The following is a 25,506-nucleotide window of genomic DNA, read 5'->3' as shown; positions in this document are numbered from 1 at the left end:
CTCACAATTCTGTGGACATACCTAAATAAGCAAAACTAAAATGTCAATTAAGTTACATAGTATATTCCATGCAAACACTCTTTGAGTTACATTCATCCATTTATTCAACACTCATTTATTGGTTGGACATTGTGCAAGCCAGGCACATAGTAGGTGCAAAACTCAATTTCTTTAACACCCAGCTCTCTGTATAATTTCCTGACTCCCACTTCATCTTGTCCATATAAATACAGTTGTCCCTGTACAATGCCAGAACATCCAGTTGATTTAATGTATCGACCAGTTTAAATATACACAATAACTTCCTGACTAATACTGGATGTTTTCTGAGATGACTAAAGTTTTGGCTTCGATTAGATGTAGCCACTCTCTGAGTTTTAGAATGCCTAACGAAATCAAGGAGGAAGGTAGTGAAAGTCTTGCCTGAGAACATTCTTCAAAGCTTGAAGTAGAACATAAGAAACAATGACCGTCTCTTGAGACGGAAACAGGGAGACTGGGAGTTGTCGGTGGGCAAAGAACATTCTTTTCACTGTGTACACTTCTGAATTTCTCATCATGTACATGTATTACCTATTCAAAAATAAACATCATTTTTACATTTAAAAAAAATGCTTAAAGTAGAGAAGTTCCTAGAATGGTCCTTGGATTGTGCCCTGAATTGAACCATTTAAGTAAGAGGGGGAAAAGCCCGTGATCCACCACACATGCTGGAGGCTAATTAATGCTCAATTTGAGGACAAATGAGGTTCCCCATTTCTTTCATTCGAGACAATACATTTAAAAATCAAACATAAATATTTGAGCCATTCAACCTACACTTAGCACAGCAATTGCAATATTTTTCTAGCACTGAAGAAATGGTCTTTATCACCTATTTTAGCTAAAGATGCTCTCTCCGGATTCTACGAGGAACTTCAGCTTTGAACACCCGACGACGATAAACACACGCTTTTAGTCTAAATGAATGTTATATGTGTGCACACACAAGCCGCGATTCCTTTATTGAACAACACATATGCACCAAATAAGTTTCAATTAGCACAGGCTACAGAATCCATCCTCCCCCATGCCAACACAAAATGCCCCAGGCCATACATTTAAAGAAATGAATGCAAATTGAAAACAAATGCACAATTACCTTTTCAAAATGATTTAATTTTAATTAACATATTTATATTGCATGTGGATGTTCAATTTAAAACACTTAAAAGAAGCAAATGTAGAAGATTTGATAAAATATTACATATGAAGATTCTGCATTTATCAATTACTGATTCATTTTCTGATTTTAACATTTGCCCAAGAGAAAGCATTACTGGTTAATTTATAAATTCAAAGTTGCTTTTAGATTTTTCTTCTTTTCAGATAGGAAAGTGGGTATTGTCCTGCGTTGTGATTTTCAAGCACTGTATTCCAACTATTCACTTATCCAAAGCGATTACAGTGCTAATAGAAGCATTTGGGTTTAAATTCAGTGTTCAAATAGCTGTATTATGCAATTAGTCAATATGCAATTACAGGGAATCTAATGGAGCCAGATGCATGCAGTCCAGATACATGCAAACTAGAGATTAAGACTTCCTCGGTTTTATGCATATAAGCAAATTATGCAGTTAAACAGGGCTCACTAAAGAATGAATTGCATCCATTTTTAACCAGTTGGACTATGCGAATTTTCATTTCACCAGTTCAGAGAGATGCCTTAAAGCTCTGAAGCTTTTCAATACTGTAATAGTGGTGTGAAGTTTCAAGTACCCATAGCAAAGACAACAAAAAAAGATGTCCTTAATGTTTTTCCTAAAGTAGGGCTTCTTTCCCCTCCCCCACTCGATTTCTTTCACAACAATGTCTTATCAGAAAGTCTTGTGAGAACGCTTCCCTGCCGTCTCATTCACAAGATTAAATCTAGTGCCTTGAACATAAACATTGTGTTTCGCTGGAACATTCAATGGAAGAAGCTTCATTTCACATCCTTGAAACACCCGCAAATCAGGCTCAAAAATCATGGAAGGCTGAGAAATGATCAAGGAATAGACGCCTGATGGAACAGATGCACAGATGCTGTGCCGGAAGAAAAGACAAATGCTGAAGTGCATAATGATTTTGAAAAGATTTCTTTATCAAACATGTCATTTGTTTGAAAGACCAGACTTGTTGGCATCAGATGTGGGATATCAGCTTGTTAGCAAAATGAAACATGATGGCTGCTAGATACTGGCGACTGATGAATCAATTGAAATCACTCATGTTGCTCAACCGAACATCTTCATTTAATATGTCAATGGTCAGAAGTTAACGGAACACCTTCTGTATTGGGTTATCACCACAACCAATAAGATGTCACATCTCAGTGGATACCCTGGCTGAATATTTTTGTAAAGAAGAGTGAAGTCGCCAAAAACATGTTATCAGCTGGCCCAACCAATTACATACTCTGTGGATGATTAGCTGCAAAAATAGAATATGAGTGTAGCTTTTCCGTGTAAGTTCTGGCTGGGTAACATTAGTGAATCATTTGTAAGCAATTTCCATGCACTGGATTTATATCAAGATGTTAAAATACATTTATTTAGCTGTACTACAAATAGCCTCCTATTATCGACTCTGGGACATTTACAGAGGGAATCGTTGGCAATAACATTTTTCTCATTTCTTCAATGAAGTTTCTGATGACCCAATTTTTTTAAAAAGGACTTTTTTTCCCCCAGAGTACAAAAAAAAAAAACAAACCACACACACACACACACACACACACACACAATAGGAGCAGGAACTTAAATTCTTTTCTAAGAACATAAGAGGGTGTTCTCCTGCCCGCCCCCACCCCCCTTCCCGGTTCTATAGGAAAAGGCTGTACTGAGCGACTTGATTTTCGGACTCCAGAGTGATATCACCTATAGGAGGATCCGGCCACGGGAGGCACTACAGCACTGCACTAGACATCAGTTTTCAAACTGGTCATTTAATATAACCTTGCTCCTACTCGCTGACAACCAACCAATACTCAAAATAACGTTAACACCACGGCGGACCCCCGCTTCTAATAGGGCAGCCTCAGGAAGAAAGAAATAGACAAAGGTGATAAACCGGTGAAAAAAGGAATAATGAAAAGTCCCCCAGGCCTCCGTACAAAAGCCATTAACATTTAGCAGTACAGCCTCTCAGGGAAGCTCCAAGCCCCCAAAATCAGTGGGAAGGAAATACTTCCCACTCAGACCAGTTCATCTGGGAAGAGCTTAGTGTGTTGGTGTTTTTGTTTTGTTTCACCGCATAAATAGACCTATGCTGAGAAAAAATACATTTCATCATGCTATAATAGAGGATTTCTACACTTTCATTTAAGCCTCAATTTTATTAACATAAAATAATCAGGGTATTCTTTAAAAACATAGTAAAACCAAAAGCATGGCTGTAAAGTAATGACTGGTGGCTGATGTTTGTTTTGTAACAAACTGAAGTGAGGCCATCACCTAGGGAGTCCATAAACTTATTCTAAGGATGCTGACATTGGTCAAAACATTTCAGGGACTCCTCTTTGGGAACTGCCTTCAGAGCTAGCTTCCAAGCCCCACAAGAAAATCAGTCTCATTCCTCTATAGTCACACCCGCACAATACTAGCATAAATTTAGTAGGGGGAAACTGAATAATTTAAGACATCACAAGATTTAATCTTATCCTTAAATGTGAATGCCAATTTTCACATTGTAAAATTGTCATTTAATTTAAATATAGTAAGAAGCTGTTGCCTCGAGTAAAAATTGTGTCAAATTAAAAGTAAACCATTAAATTGCTGCTTACAGATTTTTAAGTACACAACTTATTTTTAATCTAAGAATAAGTGTATTCATCGGAAGATAATGAACAACAGGCATTTAATAACATTTTAATTTTATGTGTTTAAATATTCATAGCTATGTTCATAAACCCATATGCCTGATCTAGTGATTATGCTTATGAAATGCAGTATTTCTTATATGCCCTAACTCTCCATCTATTGTCTGAAAACTGCATTAATTTGCATCCCAGTACAAATCACTATATGTTTTTAGTAAAATATTCCATAATATTAAAAATAGGAAGCTACCCCAAAGCAATGAAACAATAGCTACCTGCAAGAGGAAAAGAAGCGAATTAACATTTGTCCAGGGCCTACTCTGTGCCAGGCTCTTTATGGACATGTTCTTGTTTAATCCTTAGAATAACCCTAGGAGGTATTATTATCATAGTGCAGCTGGCTCATGCACAACTTGGTAGTTTACCTTTCCAAGGGCTTTTTTAATAATCCCATTATAACACTCCACTGCCTGTCTGAAAGAACGCAGTTCTTGTTCTTAAAAACAAAACAAAAAATTCTACCAACATGTTTCTGGGGGGATATAAGAATGTCAAGTTCTAGGGAGCTAAGAATCAAAGAATCATAGTCTTTCTTGACCGGCCTGTGTGCCTACTCTTGATGTAAATGAACAACAAAAATCAGAGGGAGATGAGCAGTTTTCCCCTCTACTTAAAAAAATATAGTATCATCAGTCTACTTAGCAGAAATTTTAATAAAACTGGATCTAAAGAACCAATAGCAATATACTCTATCAGTCTGCAGTTTTACAATACCTCATCATGGCATAATCACGTCAAATAAATAGGATGGCCACTCACAGATTACATTAGATTACAGATGTTAAATGTAAAATGAGAAATCAAGTATCTGGAGTTCGAAGAATTTCTCTGAAGTGTCTTCATCTTCTCTAGCACTACAGTTAATTAACGACAACTTGTGTTTTAATAACACCTATATTCCATGATTCTATAAGTGTTCTAATCAATGGTTGCCAAGTTGTCTGCCCCAAGAACCACTCTGGAGCTTCTGAATAATGTACATGTAATGTGCTATGCTGCAATGTCCCCTTTCCAGAGGCCCTCCTTTCTCCTTTAAGGTTATTTTTGGCTTTGTCTTTCCCTCTCTTTCTCACCCAAATAGCGGTGTTCAAATGCTCTTTTTTCTCCAAAGTCCTACCTCCAGTACTTCCTTCTAATCATCCCATTCAATCCTTGACTCTGAATTCTTCCCCTGACCTCCCCAGCACCTGGCCCTGAGTCCCTCTGGGAAAACACTGTGAGCTCAAAACAGTTGGTTGGAGTTTGTTCAGTGGGGTTTTTTCCCCAAGTTTATTGCTCAGTGAAAGCCAAGGTATATCATGAAAAATGTGAATAGAATATTAATTGTCCCAATTCAACAGGTTAATCAAGGTTATTTAGGGGCTATAGTTGTCACTGTAATAAAATAATCACAAAAAATAATTTAAATGGTTTTATTTAAGTCAAACAACAATTGTAGAGATCCTAGATATTGCTTTTTGAACACAAACATAGGAAATTAACAAAACAAGCATTCATACTTCTAGTTTTAAACACTTAAGTTCTACATGTGGAATGCAGATATTTGAAAGAGATTTTCAACAAGGTCAACACAATGTATGAGATAATACACACTGGGTTATGGATTAGGCTAGTCTTCACCTCCATCTTCCCGTTTATGATCCTAAATTGGCTGGGGGAGTGTGTGTGTGTGGGGGGGTGCTTTTTTGCTTTTTCATTTCACAAATGATTGCTCAACACAGAATGAAATACACCAAAAGAAGAAAATAGTCTTTTTATACCTAGGGAAGAAGCTACTACTCTTAAAATGATCACTTCAAGGTAACAGACATCCAAATTGATGTGGTTTTCTTTGAAACCTCATCAGTAAATCATTTCTTGCACAGTAGGTTCGGCATTAACCCTGCATTTAGGATAGGTAGTGTTATGGAGGGCTGGCTGCTGCACACCAACGTCAGTATCAAGTTCTTCATCAGGAATTAGAGACTGTCCCGGATACCAAGCAGGACAACACTGGCAAAAAAACAAAAAGTGAACTGCAGATAGGTCAAAACAAGCTACATTTACTCTTAGAAAAATTTCATAAAACATTACTGGATATGTCATTTTAAATGCTAGCTTATAATAAAACACGATGGAATCTTTTATTTTTAATACCTCATGTTCAAAGGTATTAAAGGTATGGTCTTTACATAGGTTGTGTTTTAATAAAACACATTAGACAACATACACATCTTATTAGAGAACAAACATTAAAAACTTGCCATCTGGTGAAGGCTATTTTTATAGTTACTATAGAGCTCACGTTTCTCTATTCAATCAGATCAGTAAATGGGTTGAACTGTCATCACATTGAAAATATACAAAATTGTTTGCTCTATTAGATGATTTTTAAAGAAATATATTTTCTTTAGTTTTAACAGATTCTTGGCAACAGGAATCTTATTCAAAGAAGTTTTGCTCCTGTGTTAAGTTACTATCAGTCCAAGTGCTCTGAACACTCCCCCCTTTAAATGCTTCCTGCAAACTTAGTATTTCAAGCTGTAAATTTCAATAGTTATGGTAGAAACCAAACCTCAGTGGGAAAAGCAGTGCCCTTTGGAGTTGTCATTCAAACAAATATAAGAGTTCTACCAATTTATCACTTGTCTAGTTTTGCAGAAATTCCATTCACATAACTCCTATGAAAATCAACCACAGTTTTACCATATCAAATGACCCAAAGCACACCACAGGTATCCAGGGGAGATCGTTCACCAGTGCATCTTTAGCTTGATTTTAAAGTCAACCTTAGAGACAATCTGGGCGCTGCAGTTCTCAGAGACAAACTGCCTACCCACGGGCTAAAGATTTTTCAAGTTAATGAACTTTTCATGTGCCACACTTCTGGTACCAAGAGATTTAACCAGGAAAAAGCTCAAACCTCAGGGTTCAAACTACAGCATGAAAAAATAAAGTATACAGCAAGCACCATCTACTTCCTTTGATCTCTCAAAGATGTCAACACTCTATTCCAGTCCGGGGGTGGGGTGAAGTGGCTGAGCCCTGGAAGGAAACTTCACCCAAAGGGGGAAAGATCTGTTTGGTGGCAATTTCAAAACAAGTTTCCAAACTGCAGAAGGGACTCCAGCCCCTTTGACTTGCAGGAACCACACATAAGAAAAGGACAGAAAACACTACAAGGCAGGCTTATTTTAATTGCCCACGGGTTTCCAATGCAAAGCGCGACAACTTAAATGCATATTCCAAATTCTTGCTCCAAAGCCGTCTTCTTTGTGCACTGAAAAGGAGGAAAGACAACCCCATCAATTGTTCTCTGCAGATAAAGGCACTGTTTTGTAGATTTCCCCCAAATCTGAGCCAGCTTTGCTAATGACCTGCCCACCCACCTGGGGCCCTTCCTAAGGTGGCCCACGGGAGCTGCCCCACACCTTCAGGAGCCCAAATTCTCGACAGCGGGCAGCCCCAGAAGGCTGTCTTTTCGTTTAGCTGCTGGCCTCCACGAAGACGCAACCTGAAAGAATTCGTGCCGCTTATTTTTCTAGAGGAGACGGGGGTCAATGACTACATTTTTAAAGCCCCACATTGTTTTTTCCTCACGAAAGACATATGAAGGCGAATCTGCAACATTTTTCTGCAGAGAAAACACGGACTCGAGATCCCAGAGCTACCAGGGGTTCTTTCACACGCCAGTATTAAGGCAGTTAAGCAAAAGCTGAATGAAAGTTTTCGGAATCGCGGCCTTTTTTTCTCTTTTTTTCGTTAGACCACCAGCTGTTACAGCACACACAAAAGCGTACACAGTGCTGTTTCTCATAGGCCCGCGTTTAAATGAGATATGCAGAAAACGGGGCCTGACGAACGTGTAGGGTTCGAAATCGCAACGGCACCTCCGTGTCGCTAATCCAGGGCATTTGGTTTGGAAACGGTGCCTCCGTGCTCCGCTCACGGGCCCCGCCATTGTCCTGGAAGAGAACGGTGTCCACTCCTTGGCATTTCGAGACTCGAAGGTGCTGGGGGATCCCGACACGGTCACGAAGCTCAAAATGGCATCCCCCACCCCAGAGGGCCCGGGAGAAACGATTTCAGTCGGGACTGGAGGGCGTGGCGGCCTCGAGTGGGTTTCAGGTCCAAGCCCCCCCCACCCCGGGAACCCCAGCCCCCAGAAGACTCGCCAACTTCCCACGCCCAGGATGCCCTGGAAGAACTTCTTCGCTTCCGTTTTTTTTTTTTTTTTTTTAAAAACAATTTTGCGCTCGGCCGCCACGACCTACATTCTCCCGCAAGGCGCTCCGAGCCGAGGAATAACAAGGGAGTTGAAACCACACAACAGTTCGGCAGCCCGCAGTCAGCGCTTTGCTGCGCTCCGCGGGGGTTCGCATCCGGCCGCCATGTTCCTGACCCGAGAGCCGCCCCCAAAACCAGCCCCCCTTCTCCCCAGCCCTCCCCTCCGCCCCCCTCCCGGCCCGGCCGAGGCCGCGGCGCTGCAAAGCCGCTTTCAACTCTTCCCCCGCCGCCCCCTCGCAGCGAAACCCGACTCGACGGCTGCGGGCTGTGCGCCTGCGCGCGGCGCGGGCTCGGGAGCGGGCGCGGGGGCGGGCGGGGGAGGCCGGCGGGCTCCCGGCCGCGGCTTGAAAAGGCCGGAGCGACGGGGAGCGGGGGAGGGGTTGGGGCCCAGGCCGGAGCCTACTCTTTCCTCCCAGCGGGTCACCGCTCCAGCCCCGGCGCGGCTCTCACACGTGCGCGCTAAAAACCCACTTCAAAGTCTGTTCTTGGCGCGGGGGCGGCCCCCGGGCCCTCGCGCGGGCCGCCAACCAGGCCCCGAGCCTTGCCACCCCCTCCAAAACCCTGGCGCGGCGACGAGACCGGGAGGGCCGAGCGCGAGAACGCTCGCTTAAGAGCCCCGGGCGCCGGGATCGGCCTTCGGGCGTGCGGGTACCTCCCTCCCTCCCCCACCCCACCGCCGCCTTAAGAAAATGAATGGAACACAAAGTTTGCGGCCAGCGCTGCGCTGTGGCCATCGGAGCTCACCATTGTTTGGGCTCGTATTGACCCCAGGTCCGGATTAGGTAGCGGCTGATTTCTGCTTTACAGCCCCGCCGGCCTAATGAGGCCGGGAAGGCGATGGGGCGCGAAGCGTCCTCGGAGCCCGGGCGACCGCCGGCTTACGGCCGCCAAGGGCCCTGTAGGTGGAGGTCAAAGGGTCAGCTGGCCGAGACCGCGAGAGAATTGACCCTAGGAAATGAGGTCCCCTCCTCCCGGCCCCAGCTTCGAACGGGCCTTGCAAGAACTTGGTGTGTGGACAGGGACCCCGGGCGCCCCGACGAGGGGCCTGAGGACCCCGAGCGGGAGCCCTGACTTCCGCAACGCCTGGCCTCATCCCGGGGCAAAGCCTGACTAGGCTTGAGCCCCGAGGGGGCAGACAGCCCGAGAGAAAACCAGCCTAGCTGCCGGGCGGAGATGCCGCGCTTCAGGGGATGAGCACGCCGGTAGCGATTCTCTCAGAAACTTAAGTGGAAAGAAGCCCTTAGACTTTTTTCGTTTGTTTGGGGGGTTTTATAAGGGGAGGAGAAGGAGCCAGGGGCGAAGAGGCGAGGAGACAGCAGGCGGCGAGGAGGGGGGGAGGGGCGAGGAAGTCCTGAACACAACTTTCCTGGGAGGCTTTGTGAACGGAGGAGGTCCCTGCTAACTCTCCAACCTCCGCAGTAGCTAGGACCGACTGCCCTGCTTAGCCTGGACCCTGATCTTTAACCTTCCAAGCTGGATGAAGTCCAGACTTCTGTCTGCGTGGAAATAGACACCTTCCCCTTTCCCACCCAACGTGGAAATCTTAAACTAAACCACCCATTTTGGAAAAGATGATGGACTTTTAACAAAGGTCTTACCAGGTGCAAGAAGTAAAATAACAGGTCGATTACTGAGAACCCAGCTGACATTCATGGTTTCCAGCTGATCTATCTTTAGGGCTGCAAGGGTTTTTTGTTGGGGGGTGGGGGGTGCGTATTCTTTAAGGTATTTACTGAAAATTCAAGAATGTCAATGTGCACTCCCAGAGTCAGATTATAGGAAGAAAATCTGTGAAAAGTTTTCTACTAACGTAAACTTTTCTTTGCAACAAATGACAAGGGCAGAGGGATAGACTATTTGAGAAATACGATGCTACACCCAGATTAGAGGAAATCATGTAGAGGGGCAAAACTTTTACATTATCTTAATATAGGTTATCGTCATTGTTCATTGGCATCTTCCCCTCTTAGGACACAATGCTCTACTGTAAATTTTTATGGTAGAGTAATTTCAAGCCTAGTAAAGAAAGAGCAAACTCTTCTTTATGTGTCCTAAGGAGATGTTTAATTGTTTAATATATTTAATGCGGAGGGGTGGGGGAAGCAAGTTTCTGAAATAATCTTTCAACCAACCCGTCATTCTACTGCCATTTAAGGTTAGGTTACATTGGGGGTGGAGAGGGAATTCATAGAGAAAACAGTAAACTGTGGAAGTTAAATGCATATTTCGGAAGAAAAACATTATTTAGACTTCAGTTGGAACACATTTAGAGCCAATCTTATGAGTATGCACTTTCTGAAAACTTGCTGAGCATTTAAAATGGTCTCTGGTTTGAAGTGAAGGAAAAATCCTGAAATAGGAATTTGGTCCAGCACCCTCAATGTCAAGGTCAAGATTGGAATGTCTGGGCTAGGAGTGGTAGACTGACCAGGTTACCTGCTCATCACTTGTGAAGTCATCCCAATCCGTTCATGGCATTCAGACCCTTGCCTTGTCTATTGGTGGAGGAAAGTGCAAAAAAACGCATTCTCCACAAACAAAAAATCGCATCCAAAGCATTTTGCAATTCGAAACTGTCAGTAATTAACTGTTGACAAAGATCAGTAGCTAACTTAAAATACACTTGCTTCAACTGTGTCCAGGGAATCAAAGTTTCTTTTAATCATCAGAACTTCTCTGGGCATTTCAATTTAAGGTCGATTTATTTGAACATGGAAAAAAATCAGGCACCAAATACAAAAATGTTATAAATAGATGTGCCAAGACTTTATTTCTTCAAAAAGAACAATAAACAAAATTCTAGAATTCAAAATGATTATGTATAATACCAAACTGACTGCCACCAAAAATCCTAGAGCACTGCCCCTTCAAGAGAAGGAGGTACTTGGCCTATTCATTACATTTCTAAATTCTTTACAATTCCTTATCTCCACCATTCTATTTGCTGATTTGCAAGTTGGTTATTCATGAAGAGATTGGGCTCTCAATATTAAACAGCACCCTAAATTAGTAAAAAAACAAAAAACAAAAAAACTCTCTCAGTACTCTACCCACTCCACCCCCCCAAAATAGCAATCACTTTCTTTTTCATATAAGTGTAAGAGAACTGTTTGTCCAAATGAGTTGCTTCGCTGAAGATTAAATGGATTGTTAATATTTTATCACAAAGCAAACAACCATTTTTCATTGTTATTGATTTTAATGGAAACAATGCTCTTAACATCTTTGCCTACAAACCATGAACTTTAAAAATACATATTTTGCAAATTTTTTTCTTTCCATAATATTTCAGAACCGCTGCAGTTATTACACCGCTATAAAAATGTTATGAATAATTGTGATAATTACGAATTGTACTATATACAGCAAAACAAACCAGCCTTTGCCTTCCAAAATTGTAAATGGACTATGGTTCTTTTAAGAAGCACTTTAATCATAAGTAAGCACGGCTCGACTGGCCTTACTCATCACCACTGTTTCAGACACATGCTTACTTTTGAAAATATATAGATAGCTAGATAGATTTGATAGGCAGATTAGATAAGTCATAGATACAAACATATATAGGTATATGGGTGATCTCTCAATAGAATAGACAGACATGCATCTTGCCGCAATGTTCATTTTTATGTAAGATAATAAAAAAAAACTAAGGGACATAAAACTCATTAGGTTACCTTATGTTTATATATGTAGGGCAGGGATGATTAAATCCAGCTTCTCAGTCTTTGAAGTACAAGATTGAGATGTCATGGCCACTAACTGAATTGATCAGTAATATTTGATTTGCATGCCGAAAATCCAGGACAAACACATTTAAACTCGCAGTTAAACAACCATCTGAGCTAAAGAAAGGAGGGTCTTCCCAGATGGAAACTGACACTGTAAAGAATCTATACTGCAATAGAAAAATAATTTAACAATTAAAAAAGGGATCTGAGTGAGTTATAAATACCAACAAACAAGGTTTCATTTGCTCTCGTCTCCTCTTTGTAGAAGGAGGCTGTTACAAAACAAGAGAAAGGAGTCAGTGGTTCAAAAATTGTAAATTGTGTTCTTTCAAAACAATAAAATTTAATGCTAAAGCGGTTATAATCAAAAGCTGTACAGAATTTGTTAGAAAACATTTTCCATAAATATTGTTCAGTTCCCGGCACTTGTAGCAATAATTAAATTACAAACGATAAATATGGCATCAATGGATATGTATTTACAAAAAAAAAAGTTATTACAAAAGGCAACTGTATACTAAACGTCACAATCTGTGTAGAGTAACATCACATCCTCAGCCTGAAAAAATACTGAACAACAGTTTCGACCCCATTAGACAAAAATACATTCACAAGTGTAATGCTTTGAGGAAAAGTTCAAGACATAACAGGACTTTGGCACGGTTTAAGACTGTGAGAGTTTAAACAATCACCACTAAGGCGAAGATTTTTCCATCAGTTTTAACATCACCACCACCACCAATAAGCCTTCTATAACTTCCTCTCAGGAAACAGGACAAGAGTTAAAATGAACTGAAGGCGTTTAGGGATGGGGTGAGCAGAGAGCAAGAGAAAAGGGAGGAAAAAGCAGTGAGAAGATTTTTTTTTTAATCCTTCAAATGCCAAAACATATTTTCTAATCCTGAGAAAAAAGGGCATGGCTACTTTTGGATCTTGCCCCAAAACCTTCCTGGACAATTGCAATTAACAAGATGTAGCCCTATGTATGGCCTCTTGCCTTAAAACTCCATTTCCATCTGATTGGTCTCAGTTTTCTTTTTAAAATGCATTTGGTCCATTCTATGGTTAACAGGGTTTGTGTTTGTGTTTGTCCTCAGACGTACCATTCGTTAAAATTGGGAGGAAGTCCAGGGTTGTGGCTGGTGCTAGTTTGAACTGCAGAAGGGGTTTTAGTGGTATCTTTACTGTTTGCAGAAGCTATAGCGGGTGGAGTGGAAGATTCATAGCCTGAACTGGCAGCAGGGGAGGAATCTGACCCTTGAGATTCATGAACCTAAAATTAACATGTATATATTATAATGAATATAATTCCAACTGGCATTGTGCAAGCAAAAACAAGAGCAGAATTAGAGCACTGTAAGAGCAAGACCGCCCAGTGACCCACTTAAAAGAGAAATGCTGCTGATTTGGGGGTTTTGTTTTTAATTTCCACATTATCGATGTCTAGAAAACCCCAAGATGTTCGCCAACAAAACAGTCTGAGTCCTAAGACTGGCATTATGGAAAAGGAATAAAGCACTCTGATTTACTCATGCCCCTTCAGAAATGCTTTCTCCGCGGATGGAGCGGGGTAAGCACGTAGTCTTTGGGGCCCTACAAAATACTCCGGGCCCAGGTTTCGCCAAGCCCGCTTTGGCTTGGGAAAACAGGTACAGAGAAAGGTGGCACGGGCGCCCTGGGCGCTGCGAGGTCTCAGACAAATGCGTGGGAATCCCACCGCGCTCCTCGGCCCTATTGTTTTACCGGAAGCCGAAGAGGGAATGAACCACCCGCCCCCGGGTTCGGCGCGGGCACTCTCGGTTCCCGCCGCGGGCTGAGCCGGGTAGAGGCGGCCACTGCGACCTCCAGCCCTGGCGAGCTCGGTTAGAGCTTCCCAGTAAACAACTGATTGTTCCCTCCGCTCCCTCCTCCTCCCCACTGTGCTCTCCCCCGCCCCCCTCCGGGTCCCCAAAATGGGTTCAAGGTGTCAACGCTGGAGCAAATCGGATTTAACGTGGAAGATACAGGGTTGGCAGCGCAGGCGCTTCCGTTCCGCGACCCGGTGTCGGGCCGAGTGTTTATAAACCGCCGACCGCTAATAAAGAGGTAATTACCTTCATGTGCTTGCGCAGGGAGCTCGGGTGCGTGTAGGACTTGTCGCACACTTTGCAGATATAGGGCTTGTCCGAGGTGTGCACATGCATGTGCTTCTTGCGGTCGCTGCTGTTGGCAAAGCGTCTGTCACAGCCTTCAAATTCACATTTGAACGGTTTCTCACCTGCAAAAGGCAGAAACGCAAAGGGGGGTAAATATGGTCAGGGGCCGCGAGCTTCCTTGGGCCGAGCAGCGGGAGACAGAGCGCCCGGCGGTCTTCCCCGAGAGGGAGCGCCGACTGGGGGCGGCTGTGGCATCTCTTTTCCCTGGAGAAAAATGGAGAGCGCGGGTTGAGCCTGCTGGGGTGGGGAGTGGTGGTCGGGGGCGGGGGTGGGGCAGGGCCGGCCCAGAACCTGCCCGGCCCTTTGTTCTCGCGCGGGATGGAAAGCCCCTGGCTCCTCCAAAGTTGCCCCTGAGTTGCGGTACCCCCCTACCCGGCCCGGGGCCTCCAAGCGCAGCCCCGTTGTGCCGATATCTCGGCGTTGCAGCCAAGGCCGGGCGGGACAATGGACCGGGGACAGGACAATCCCTTTTAGTTCCTCCTTTGTACCTTTTAATTTGCCTCTTTCAAATGCAGCGATTTTGCTAAGCCCAGTATTAAAAAGCTTGGGTCGTCGTACTTAACGTTCGAAAAGAGAAAACTATATAAATCCAGGGGCTCCGGACAGTTTTACAAGATGCTCTGAACAAACCACGAAACTGTCGTGCCTTTTCTACTTTAGCTTTCCTCCCGGAGGACTGAAATGAACCTGGAACTCCAAATAAAAATAGTTTGACAAAAGTATCATTTAATTAGGAGATGTGCCAATCAATGGTAAAAAAGAGCGGAAGTAACCGAAAGTTAGTTTTCATTAGCATTTCTATGGTTGCCTCCCCCGACTGTGTGCCGAGACTAAGTCGCTTGTAAGCAATTCCTCTCCACACGTTCGGAGTCCCTTCATAGTAACCCAGAAAGAGACAAAAAGAGGCGGCGCCAGTTTGTTCCTGGGCGCGAGAAGGTTCCAATTAGTTCCTGAGACCGCAGAGCCGTCTGCCCGGGAAGCTAGAACTGGGCAAAAGCGCCGCGGGGCGGGGAAGGCGAGAGGTAGAGGGACAGTGACAGCGCTACTTTTTCGAGCGGCCCCGGAGGGGCGCCGCCCCTCTCTCTCGCCTCCACCCCTCGCTCCCTCGCGCTGAAAGTCGGCTTCGTGGCGCGGTGCCGCGGCGGACCCCGCGCCCGCCCTCCCCCTTACCTGTGTGGGTCCTCTTGTGGATCTTGAGGTTCTCGGAGCGAGCAAAGATCTTCCCGCATCCCGGGAAGGGGCAAGGGAAAGGCTTCTCGCCCGTGTGCACCCGAATGTGATTGACCAGTTTGTACTTCGCCTTGAAGGACTTGCCCTCGCGGGGGCACTCCTCCCAGTAGCAGACGTGGTTGTTCTGCTCCGGGCCCCCCACATGCTCCATGGTGACATGTGTCACCAACTCGTGCATGGTGCTGAAGGTCCGGTCGCAGCTCTTCTTGGGCCGGCTCAGCTGAGCCTCGTCGATCCACTTGCACGACAGCTCCTGCTTGATGGGCTGCCGCATGTAACGGAAGAAGGCGCCGGGCCCGTGGTGGGCCGCCACGTTCACGCCCATGTTCATGTTCATGGGGCTGTAGTTAGGGAACTGCGCGCCGGCCGTGTAGGGGTCCGTGCGCGGGCTGGCCACCGGGCGGTACGGGTCGGCGCGGCCGAACAGCTCTCCGCGCAGCCCCAGGTGGACCTGGTTGTTGTCCACGTGCCCGGTGGGCGACGGGTGCCCGGCGCCCTGCTCGTGCAGCCCGGGGAAGAGCAGGTAGCCGGGGGGCTCAGGAATGCCAGCCGGAGCGTGCAGGCTGCTCGCCGAGCCGGCGAAGAGCCCGTGCTGCCCGCCACCCGAGGCCGCCTCGCCGAGCCCGGAGCCGCGCTGGCGGAACAGAAAGTCGCGAGTGGAGTTGAAGGCGGCGGAGGCGGCACCGCCGTAGCTGGGCACCTGGCCGGCGTGGTGATGGTGGTGATGGTGGTGGTGATGATGGCCCAGGGCGTTGGCGTAACCCGAACCCTGCGGCGTGAACGCCGAGCTCTGGCCGGAAGACAGATCGTGAGCCGCGGCGGGGCTCAGCTTGAAGGCGGCGGCGGCGGCGGCGGCGGCGTGGGGCGAGTCCCCGAAGGGATTCAGCCCAATGCCCGCCGGCTCGCGGTTGGGCATCTCGTGGTGGCGCGGCGCGCCGAAGCTGCCCACTCCCAGCCCGGGGAACTGCGGGCCTCCGTCCAGGAGCATCGTCATGGGTGGGGCGTTCTGGTCACCAGCGATCCGGCTGAAATGAGCGAGGGTGCGGGCGAAGGAGATCTCCGAAGTGTCGCAGTCGGAGAGGGGTGGCGGCGGTTGGACACAGTCGGGAGACCCCCAAGGCAGTACCAGGGGCTGCAACTTTCCGTCGCTGCGAGAGTCTCCTGCAGAGGGATAGGAGGGAGGAGGGGAAGTAGAAGGACCTGGGGGGGGGGGAGGAGGGGGGAGAAGGGAGGAGAAAAGACTCTGGGACTAGATCTGATTTAACAAACTAACAAGCGCGCACAAAGAAAAATAAGCAAAATAATAAGTGGAGGGCGGAGTTTGCCAATCCTGTCCAGGGCACCCCTCCTCTCCCCGAGAGCGCACAACCGCGGGGCCAGAAGGCTCCCTCGGCACGGGCCTCACGGCTAGACTGCGCTTAGAAGCAGAGCCAGCTCGCGGCCGGCGGGCAGGAGGCAGGCTCGGTCCTCGCGGCTCGCCGCGCCAGTCCCAGCCTCTTCGCCTCCAGAGTAATGTCCTTGGACTGATAAAGTCACTCACTCACTCCTCTCACATAAACCGAGCGGGAGGCCGCGCGGCGAGGGCCAATGGGGAGCCAGCTGGCCCGCGGTCACCTGACCCCCGGCCCCGCAGCCTATTGGCCGTCGCCACACTGATTGGCAGCGCGGAGCGGGGAACATGGCAGCCGCGGCCGAGCGGCCGCCGCTGATTGGGCCGTGGCCGGGAGCCTGGCAGGTGAGGCGGCGGTGGCCGGGCGCCCGCGAGTGGGGTCCGCGGGGCTGGCGCTGCCGTGGGGAACTGGAGCCAGGCTCAAGCTGGCGACCGGCGGGGCGGAGCCAGGGCCTCTCCCTGGCTTCCCTCCCGCCAGAAGCGGGCGAGCACCCCTCGGGCGCGCTTTACCCGCTTTGACCAAATGAACTCTTTGCCGCGCGAGGATCGTTCCCACCGTCGGCGCGGCGCTGGACGTCCAGCCCCGCTTGGGCCCCCTCCGCCTCAACACCTCGAGAATGTGCCCCCTCCGCGGCCTCAGGGCGCGGATCCCAGGGCGAGAACAACAGTTACACTCTCGCGGCCCATTAGCCGCGTCCTCCCCACGCGCCACTGTGGGCCCTGATGTCCCCGAGAGCCCGGACCCAGGCCGGCCGGCTCGCCGTCTGTGACCCAAGCTGCTGCCGGCCGGCCGAGGCCCGAAGGAGGAGAAATGGTTACAGTTAGAGCCATCTCCCTTACTTCCGTCTGAGCCGCGCATTGACTCTTTGGTTTGTGAGTCGTGGCTGTAGTATACTGTCCCCACCACTGTCCCCGCCATCCCCCCCACGACACACCAGGCACAAGACGGCAAACACATATAACACGGTAAACTCGCACACACCACAGTAAACACGCACACAACTAGCCACAGTAAGTACACACAACCCAGTAACGCAACAAACTACACATAAAACAGTAAACAGGCACACAACAAATTAAACACACAACAGGATAAACACACGCACGTAACAGCAAACACACAGAAGCACAAATACTAGACATGCACAGTGTACACTTAGCCTGTGCACACCAAACATGCACACAGCACACTACACAGCAAACTCACTAGACACACACAGAATCAGTGCCGTTTTCAAACCACAGGGCTAATCAGCTTCGAATTCTCAACATTTTCAAATGCAAAAGTGGGGGGCGGGAATGGGGATTGTGAGGTGGAATTTTCTTCCCTCTGAAGTGCCAAGGCTTTGCCCTCTTCTACTCCTACCCGGAGAAGCATACAGTGACCTCGGGAACTTCTTACCCTTAAGGATTGACTTTCCAGGGTTGTGTGTGGGATCACTGTCCCCTCTCCTGTCTGGTGCGAGGTCTTTCTGGACATAATGACCAGGTTCAGACAGGGCTATAAATCCACTCATTTTTTGTCCAGCGGGGCATTTGCGAAGACTGTAGGAGAGTGAGAGTGAAAAGAAAAGGCGGCGAGAAAGATGGCTGTGATTGTCACACCCCGAAGAGAGCCGAGCCCCAAAGTCTGCGCCTTGAGGCAGCCTCACAGCCTGGCCGCCATCTCTCTGTAGGAAACCGAACATCTGATCAAGTTCAGAGGCGCTTGGCGAGACCGCCTCAAGCAGCGCTTTATAACTGCAGCCTTTCACTTCCTGCCCCCCCAATCCTCCTGGCCTGGTCAAGACTTCACCTTCTTTCTTTGCCAGTTTGCTGGGGGGAAACCCTGCCGGTAGCGCACTTACGTAGTCACCCCCTCCCTTCAAACTCGCCCCAATTCTCCCTCTACATCAGAGCTCTCTCCCCAGGTTGGAAGGTGAGTTCACTGCTGACTTAAATTATTACATCTACTGAAAACAGGCTCTCCAAGACTGGCTTCCGTGCTGCTCAGCAGAGGGTTTCTTTGCGGGGGGGCGGGGCGGGGGGAGGAAATGTTCACTGAAGAACAAATAAGCCTAAATCATGCAAATGAATTCCCTGGAGTCAGGTTTACAAAAAGGGATGATTGCTTTTCTTTCTTTTTCCCATTTCTTCCCCCTTCCCCCTTTTATAGTCTCCCTTCCTTCTACCTCTCTTCACCTCCCACCAAGCCGCACGGACCCTGGGCGCACAGCTGGTCTGAAAAAGTTTGGATTTCCTACCGGCGCCATCCCCGAGGAGAGCGGGGCCCGGGCGCGGAGAGGAGGTGGCTCTCGAGCCCTAACCCGGCCAGCGCTGATGCGAGGGTTTCCGGAGAGCCCCGCCAGGTACCCCGAGAACCAGGGGCCCGGCGCGTTTGGGAGTCCGGGCCGGCAGCGGGGCGAGGAGCCGAGGAAGGAGGGCGCCGAGGGAGCCTCGCCTGCCCCTTTGCGGGGAGGGGTCCCGAGCGCAGGGCAGGGGATGTGGCCGCCGCTGACCTACCCGGTGCCCAGTGTCCGTTTTGATATGGCCACATTCCGATAATTAATTGCCTCCAGCACGTGCTCTGTAGTCCCAGGAACAAAAAGGCATAATTCAATTAGGTCATCAACCGAGAAGTGGGGAGGGGGGATGCTTGTTAAGGGGCCGACCTGAGGCGGTTCAGCCAGGCCAAAACCCCGGGCGGTGGAGCCCTTCCTGGGGCAGCCCGGCCCAGCCCGAGTGTGCGACTCTGAGGGGGTGTCGTTGCTCGTTGGGGCGCAGGGACCCCCGATGCCCCCAAGAGGACGAGGCTGGGGACTTTGTGAGCAGCAGGGCAGAGGCAGGCCATTTCGAATTCTATTTCGGTTGGTCTGAGTGGAGGTTTCTTTCTGGGGAGGGGGAACCCTGACCCTTGGAACGCGATAGAAAGCGAAATACCTCCAGATACAGCAAGTTGCTGCAAAAGAAAACAATCCCCCCCCCCGCAAAGCAAACCACTTCTGTTGGGCAATAATAATAATAATAAGCGAAGTTCTCCTGATTACCTGCAGCCCCCGCCCCTCAACTTACTTTTCGGAGGAGACTCTGAGAACAACTTCGGGGGACAGGGGGCTTTAGGGAGCTGAGTCTGAGAGCAGAGTGGTGGCGGAAAGAGGCAAGTGAAGAAAAGTTTTTTTCTGCACACAGGCTGGGTCGAGGCAGAAGAGAGCTCTGGTTTCTTCGTTTCTCAGGTAGAGGAAGGAATCACTGGGCAGGGCAGGGCAGGGCAGGGCGACTGGAATCCAGGGGTCGTGGTTCTTATTTTATGCTAGAACCGAGGCTCCCTCGGCAGCTTTGGCTTACTGGGGTTTACATGTGTATTAGGCGGCGTAAATTAACCAATAAATCTCTTTTATGCGTCCCCCAGTTGTATGTGGTCTGGTCTAAATATCCACATGTCTGTACGGATAGGAAATATAATGGGATCCTTTCCCTCACACTGAGTTCAAACAGTAAATAGGAAAAAGATTTATTTTCATGCCCAAATCTGAAGCAATAAATAAAATCAGAGAAACTGATCATTGCCAAACGAGCAAAGCATTTGAGCCAGAATTTTAGGATCCATCTTGGAGAAGCAGGAGGGAAACAGAACGTCCAGAGGGGCAGTAGGGACGAACTGGTTTCTCCATACAACCCAGAGCCCCACTCTGCAGCACTTTTCTCTTCAATCCAGCCTACTAAAAAACAAAACATGTACAGCAGTTGTGCTATCGGGCAGAATTTCTTCCTAAACACATTTTCCGTGGCGGACATGAAATTATCCTAAGTCGGAGACCTAGCAATTTTAAGTCCAAGGGAAACACTGCGGTCTTTTCTTCTGTTTTGTATTTAGAAAAGACTTGCAATCTAACACTCGCAACATTTTAAAGACCCTTTAAACCCAGCAAGGGGATTTCCGTTCTGCCAATGCTTCCTGATTTATTTCAATAAATGAATCTTTGAATCCAGGAAAGGAATTATTCCAAGAAGCTGAATTTGGTCCCCCTGCCTCTTCCTAGCGAAGCACAAAGTGTTTCTCGTTGAAACATGTCCTTGAAACTCACCATTATTCGCAATTTTTTTTCCTGGTAAACGACAATTTCTTTACATCAATCCCCACCCTCTCTTCAGAGTCCCAGATCTTTTTAAAAGAAAAACTGCAAATCGCAATAAAAAATGAAGGGGGAAGAAAGCTGGGAAAGGAATGCGTTTTTAACTCCTCTTTATTTTTATGCTAAGGTAAAGCTCTTAATTGGCTTCAGGGGCCGAGCTAAACTATCGATCTCGGGAGCTCCGGGACTAGGGGACACTCATCAACCGCTCATTTGGGGTCCAGATTTTATTGGCTACATCAGAGTTTTCACTACCCTCTCATCATTTGACAAAAATTTTATAAGTCCTGGATACCTTTAAATTCAATATAGAATGAACAAATAGATATTGTTAACCAACCCTTTTTAAAAATCCGTTTTGTCTTTGTCCTCTGCAGTCCACCACATATCGCTGCCCAATGTAATGAAATGCAAACCAGACAGGAATGAGACATTTTCATTCATTGTACTTGTCAATCAAGGCTGTGCAGATAGATAGACAGATAAACGATAGATAGATATTTGAACTTCAGAGACACAGGCTGAAGTAAATAGGGTTGAACTTGGAGAAAGGCAGGAAGTTGAACTAGAGCTATCAGAATCTAGTTTGAGATTATGAAGAGAGCCCTGGAAATGCAGGAAATGGAGTGAAACCCTAGGCAGTGGGCAGTGTTCTGTCACTAGCCAAGTCTGGTGCCAGGCTCATGGTGAGCCATGGTCCTGGCCCACCAGGACCTGCAGCCAATGAGTACCTTTATTGCCCTGGGGGTGCCTAAATGTTAGCCTCCAGACTCTAAGGTACACTGGGAGGGGCTCTGGATGCCAGAAGGACAAGTCACATTGAAAGAAGACTTCCCCTTCCCTTGGGATCAGAACCCTTTGCAGGTAGGAAAGCACTTAGGCAAGCGGAGAGGGAGATCCAGGCAGGGGCAGAAATACGCAATGATGCATTTGATATGTGATTCCAAGTCCTCCCCCAGTCACCTGAAGAGATGGAGGAAGGAGAATGGATTTGGGGTGCAAAGCTTGCCTAACATTCTGGAGCTCTCATTTACCCAGGGTCCCAAGTTCCTTCTAACTGCTAAATGCTCCATTAGTCATAGTAAATGATTTCGGCTCCAAAACAAGTGGAGAGAAGCCTTGACTCTCCTGAGGTACTTACTCATTCATTTCCCTGCTTTGAGACAGGATCCTGCAGCCAAGGTGACAGGAAGGGTACCTCTGGAGCACATCATGGCTTCTGGCAGTGACTCTCATCCTTGATGCCCCCGGCATCCCAGCCAGCTCCACTTCCCTATTCCAGGCCTCTTCCACCATTCGCTCTTCCTCCTTCCCTTCTCCCTGGGGGGCAGATGCTGCATTACCTGAGTTATCTTCCCTTTTGCCCAAATTGGAGTGAGAATCCCTGCCACCTAAAGAAATGCTGTCCCTGGCTCATTCAACTCCCAAGGAACTTTATATAGTTCAGGAGCGGCATTTTTAAAATCGAATTGCCTGTGGTTTTTGCATTTGGTTTGGATTCACTCCTCTAGTCCTTTCCTAGTGAAGGGACAGGAGGAAAGGGCTTTGATATTAAAACAAAGCAGGGGGGCCTCCCTTCTCACCTCTTCCCCCACCCCCAAACAGAGTGGAGGTGAATTAGACTAACTTGTAGCATGAATGTGATTTGGCAACTGGCAAACCAAATCTGGCCTGTTGTATTTGTATGGCCCCAGGAGCCAAGAATTTTTTTTTAATCTTTAAAGAGTTAGAAGTAGAAAAAGAAGCAGGAGGAGAAGGAAGGGGGTGGGGAGATTATGCTACAGAGACTGAATGTGACTTGCAAAGCTAAAATATTTTCTATATGACGCTTTACAGAAAAGGTTTGCTGACCCCTGGACTTAGAGGTTGAACGGCAGCCTTCACGGAAGCTAGGTATTCCTAACCGGTGGGTTTTATCCACCATCACTCTCCTACTTTTCAAGCTTCATTTTGCATGAGATGATTTTTTTTCAGCCTCACATGTCAATTATTTCCGGGGATAACTTTGGCTTTGGAGAAAGGCGAATAGTAGAGTCAAGGGAGGATGAGCCCGAGGGAGAGTGAGAGGACAAGAAGAGAGGAGAAAGGAGAAAGAGTTGTGAATATCTCAATCCGTGACTGGGTGACCTCTGACCCTGAGGGTGGTTTTATTGTCTTTCTTCTTTGGCTAGAGATACATAGTTTATTGACCCTTTCTGCATGATTGAGCCCTGAGGGGCAACTGCAGCCGCCAAACCCAGCGACACTTGTGAGCCCAGGCTAAGGCCGTTGAGCAGCCTGCCTTCAGGAAGCCCAAGGGAAGCGACCCCAGTTCCCCCGGCCTGAGGGTCTCTGAGGAAGAGAGGTCAACTCTTCCCCAATTCAACTGCTCCTCCTCAGCGAGGGCCTGGACTTCATCCCTCGCCTCTCTCTCTCCCAGAAACACTCCCTCCCTTTCTCCCATGGACAAATGCTGTCAGCCAGTACACTTGGGCAAGGATTTTAGGCCCCCTCCCTTTGAATGCCCCTCCTTTCTTTAAAACTATAAAGGTAGGTTAATATAAAGATCCCAGGGTGCTCCCAACAACCTTAGCTTGTCCTCTTACGTTTGTCTCTCCCCTCCTCTTCTTTCCTCCCAGACTCCAGCCCTATCAGGAATTTCTCTACAAGGTTGAAATTTCTCCCTGCCCTCAACCTTTGTCCCCTCAGACTCAGTTTTTGTAGATCACACTTCACCTTTTGAACCTGGCCCAGGCTGGCAAACAGAGTCAACAGTTCCTCCAGACACAAGGAGTCACTCCACTCTGGGATGCTCAGTTAAATTTGAATGTCAAATAAACAATGATTTTCTTAAGTATGTCCCAAATATTGCATGGGAGATACTTACACTGAAAGATTATTCCTCCTTTGTCTGAAATTTGAATTTAACTGAAAGACCTGTATCTTATCTGGTAACACCAAGATTCAGGCGCCTGGCCTAGAAGGCCTAAATGAGCTGAGGAGCTAGGCTAAATTGCCTCAACAGGGAGAGGCGGCGGACCAGGTATCACGTGCCTAGGGGAGTGGAGAAAGAGGGACTTCCCTGAACCTAGGGTTTTCCACAGGCGCCATTTGCGAAAAATCAGTCTGGGGACCCGTGACCCCAGCAAGCCCAAGGGTGCCATTTCTCTCCAAGCGGACCAGGAGCCATCTTGGTGGGGCTATGCAGAAGACCGACTTTTTTTTTTTGGCTGCGCTGAGCCGCTGAGGGATCTTAGTTCCCCGATCCCTCAACAGGGATCGCATTTGTGCCCCCTGTGGTGGAAGCGTGGAGTCTTAACCACTGAACCACCAGGGAAGTCCCGAGGGCACGATATTGACAGCAAGCCCCCTCCTGGCCCTGCTTAGAGAAACCCTCAGCTCTCGGAAGGCGGGAGGGGGCCGCAGACCTCTGGGACTAGCCCCCTCCCCTGCTGCCGCTCCCAAACTGCGCCCCCTAGGGCTCCCGCCTCCCCTCTCAGAGCAGGTCCTTAACCCCTTGATGGAAACCCCGTGTGCTACTGACTGCAGGGCCCCCGATAAACAGCAGATGTTGCGGAAGGACTCGTGCACTGGGGACCTTGAGACCCCGTGCCCTGCAGGCCTCGAGGTCCCGTGCGGTGACCTCTTGCCACCCCAGCGGGACCGGAGGCTGGGATTGGTCGGCTTGTCCTTTCCTAATTTGCTCTGCCTGTGTGCACCCGAGGCCCCCTCCCCAGGATCCAAATTCCACACCGACCTGGCCCCCAAAGACCACTGTGCCTTGCCCTCTCCCCCCCCCCCCTTTCGATTTGAGCAAGAACGCCCAATGGGCCCTTGAGGAGTTCCCAGAGCCTGGGGTCCCTCTGCCCAGCCCTGTCCTTCTCCCAACCTCCACACACACACACACACACACATGCTTCAGTCAACACCAGTTGTGCAGAAACCCCTTTACAGCCTTCCAGGGCAAAAGGTCAAGTTTTCCTCAGGACCAAGGCCTTTGTGAAATGCATTTTATCAGCAGACATCCATTTTCCTCCCCTCCTGTTTCCCCACCCCATCCCACATTTCTTGATAGAGGTTCTTATCTATCTACCTATAAAATGTAGAGGAAAAAAGCACGGCCTAGAACATTCTTTTCCGCACTCCCTCAGTACTAGTTCCACAGGCTGAATCTGTCCTCAGCTCAGTGGCCTCAAGAACATTCCAGAAGACCCCTCTACCCCCCATCACCTAAGTACCCCTTTCCCACTTAGAAAAAGTTCACTAATTCTTATTTCTCACCTCTCCAGTCTTCCTGAAGTGGTTTTGGCCTCTAAGTATTTCTGAAGCCAAGGGCGCCTCCACTGCCTTCTGATGCAAACTAGCCTTCTTGGTGGTTTATGTATAGCCCTTTACCACTGTGAACATCAGTATACACATGCCTGACCTCCCCAGTTTCTAATATGCCCCCTAGGAGTGGAGAGGGACCCATTTCCTTTATGCACACACTTAAAAGCTCCAACTCTGGCCTGATCTGTTATTTTTGTGGTTCTCAGAGAGTTATATTGCAATATCTAGTTTCCTTTGCAGACATCACACCTCCTCAAATTTGGAAGAGGGAGGAGTTGCCTGCCTTCTGCCCCAGAAATAGTAGAATGGAGCCAGGGTTCCCAGGATTGGAAACCCCGGCTCCACACTGGAATCTCCCGGGGATCTTTGAAAGATT

General features: G+C 47.8%; 2 protein-coding genes across 5 annotated transcripts; one reads left to right on the top strand and one right to left on the bottom strand.

The window, feature by feature from the left end:
• Nucleotides 1-16,435, bottom strand: ZIC3 (Zic family member 3). 3 transcript variants are annotated; one of them, XR_014239736.1, is made up of 4 exons: nt 15,261-16,435; nt 13,989-14,152; nt 8,909-13,168; nt 5,808-5,890 (listed from the first exon to the last, which is right to left on the bottom strand). XR_014239736.1 is itself a non-coding variant. In XM_082377925.1 (3 exons), exons 1-3 carry the CDS (start codon nt 16,312-16,314, stop codon nt 5,741-5,743), a joined length of 1,368 nt encoding a protein of 455 aa, XP_082234051.1. In that variant the 5' UTR covers nt 16,315-16,435; the 3' UTR covers nt 1-5,740. The 3 variants fall into 3 exon arrangements, 2 of the variants coding, with proteins under 2 accessions (XP_082234051.1, XP_082234050.1); XM_082377925.1 differs by lacking the exon at nt 8,909-13,168 and having other exon boundaries at nt 1-5,890; XM_082377924.1 differs by lacking the exon at nt 5,808-5,890 and having other exon boundaries at nt 9,487-13,168; nt 15,261-16,426.
• LOC309621036 (uncharacterized protein) lies at nt 13,164-24,431 on the top strand. Of its 2 annotated transcripts, XM_082377986.1 has the most exons (3): nt 16,582-17,055; nt 18,239-18,628; nt 18,903-24,431. In XM_082377986.1, exons 1-3 carry the CDS (start codon nt 16,999-17,001, stop codon nt 19,233-19,235), a joined length of 780 nt encoding a protein of 259 aa, XP_082234112.1. In that variant the 5' UTR covers nt 16,582-16,998; the 3' UTR covers nt 19,236-24,431. The 2 variants fall into 2 exon arrangements, 1 of the variants encoding a protein (XP_082234112.1); XR_014239739.1 differs by lacking the exon at nt 16,582-17,055 and adding an exon at nt 13,164-13,980 and having other exon boundaries at nt 18,239-24,431.
• Nucleotides 24,432-25,506: the final 1,075 nt, after the last annotated feature.

Source organism: Balaenoptera borealis, assembly GCF_965194805.1.
Source record: "Balaenoptera borealis genome assembly, chromosome: X".
NCBI classification, from domain to species: Eukaryota; Metazoa; Chordata; class Mammalia; order Artiodactyla; family Balaenopteridae; genus Balaenoptera; species Balaenoptera borealis.
The sequence above is the reverse complement of the archived record's forward strand: the minus strand, read 5'-3'. Positions and strand labels throughout refer to the sequence as shown.

Excerpts from the sequence above, each read along its gene's own strand:
- ZIC3 (XM_082377924.1), bottom strand. The coding sequence starts at position 16,314 with ATGACGATGCTCCTGGACGGAGGCCCGCAGTTCCCCGGGCTGGGAGTG. Across the intron at positions 14,153-15,260 it reads CCACAAGAGGACCCACACAG|GTGAGAAACCGTTCAAATGT; the intron begins GTAAGGGGGAGG and ends TGCCTTTTGCAG. Across the intron at positions 13,169-13,988 it reads CCCTGCGCAAGCACATGAAG|GTTCATGAATCTCAAGGGTC; the intron begins GTAATTACCTCT and ends TGTTAATTTTAG.
- LOC309621036 (XM_082377986.1), top strand. The coding sequence starts at position 16,999 with ATGGCAGCCGCGGCCGAGCGGCCGCCGCTGATTGGGCCGTGGCCGGGA. Across the intron at positions 17,056-18,238 it reads CGTGGCCGGGAGCCTGGCAG|CGGGGCATTTGCGAAGACTG; the intron begins GTGAGGCGGCGG and ends TTTTTTGTCCAG. Across the intron at positions 18,629-18,902 it reads CTCTCTCCCCAGGTTGGAAG|CCGCACGGACCCTGGGCGCA; the intron begins GTGAGTTCACTG and ends CCTCCCACCAAG.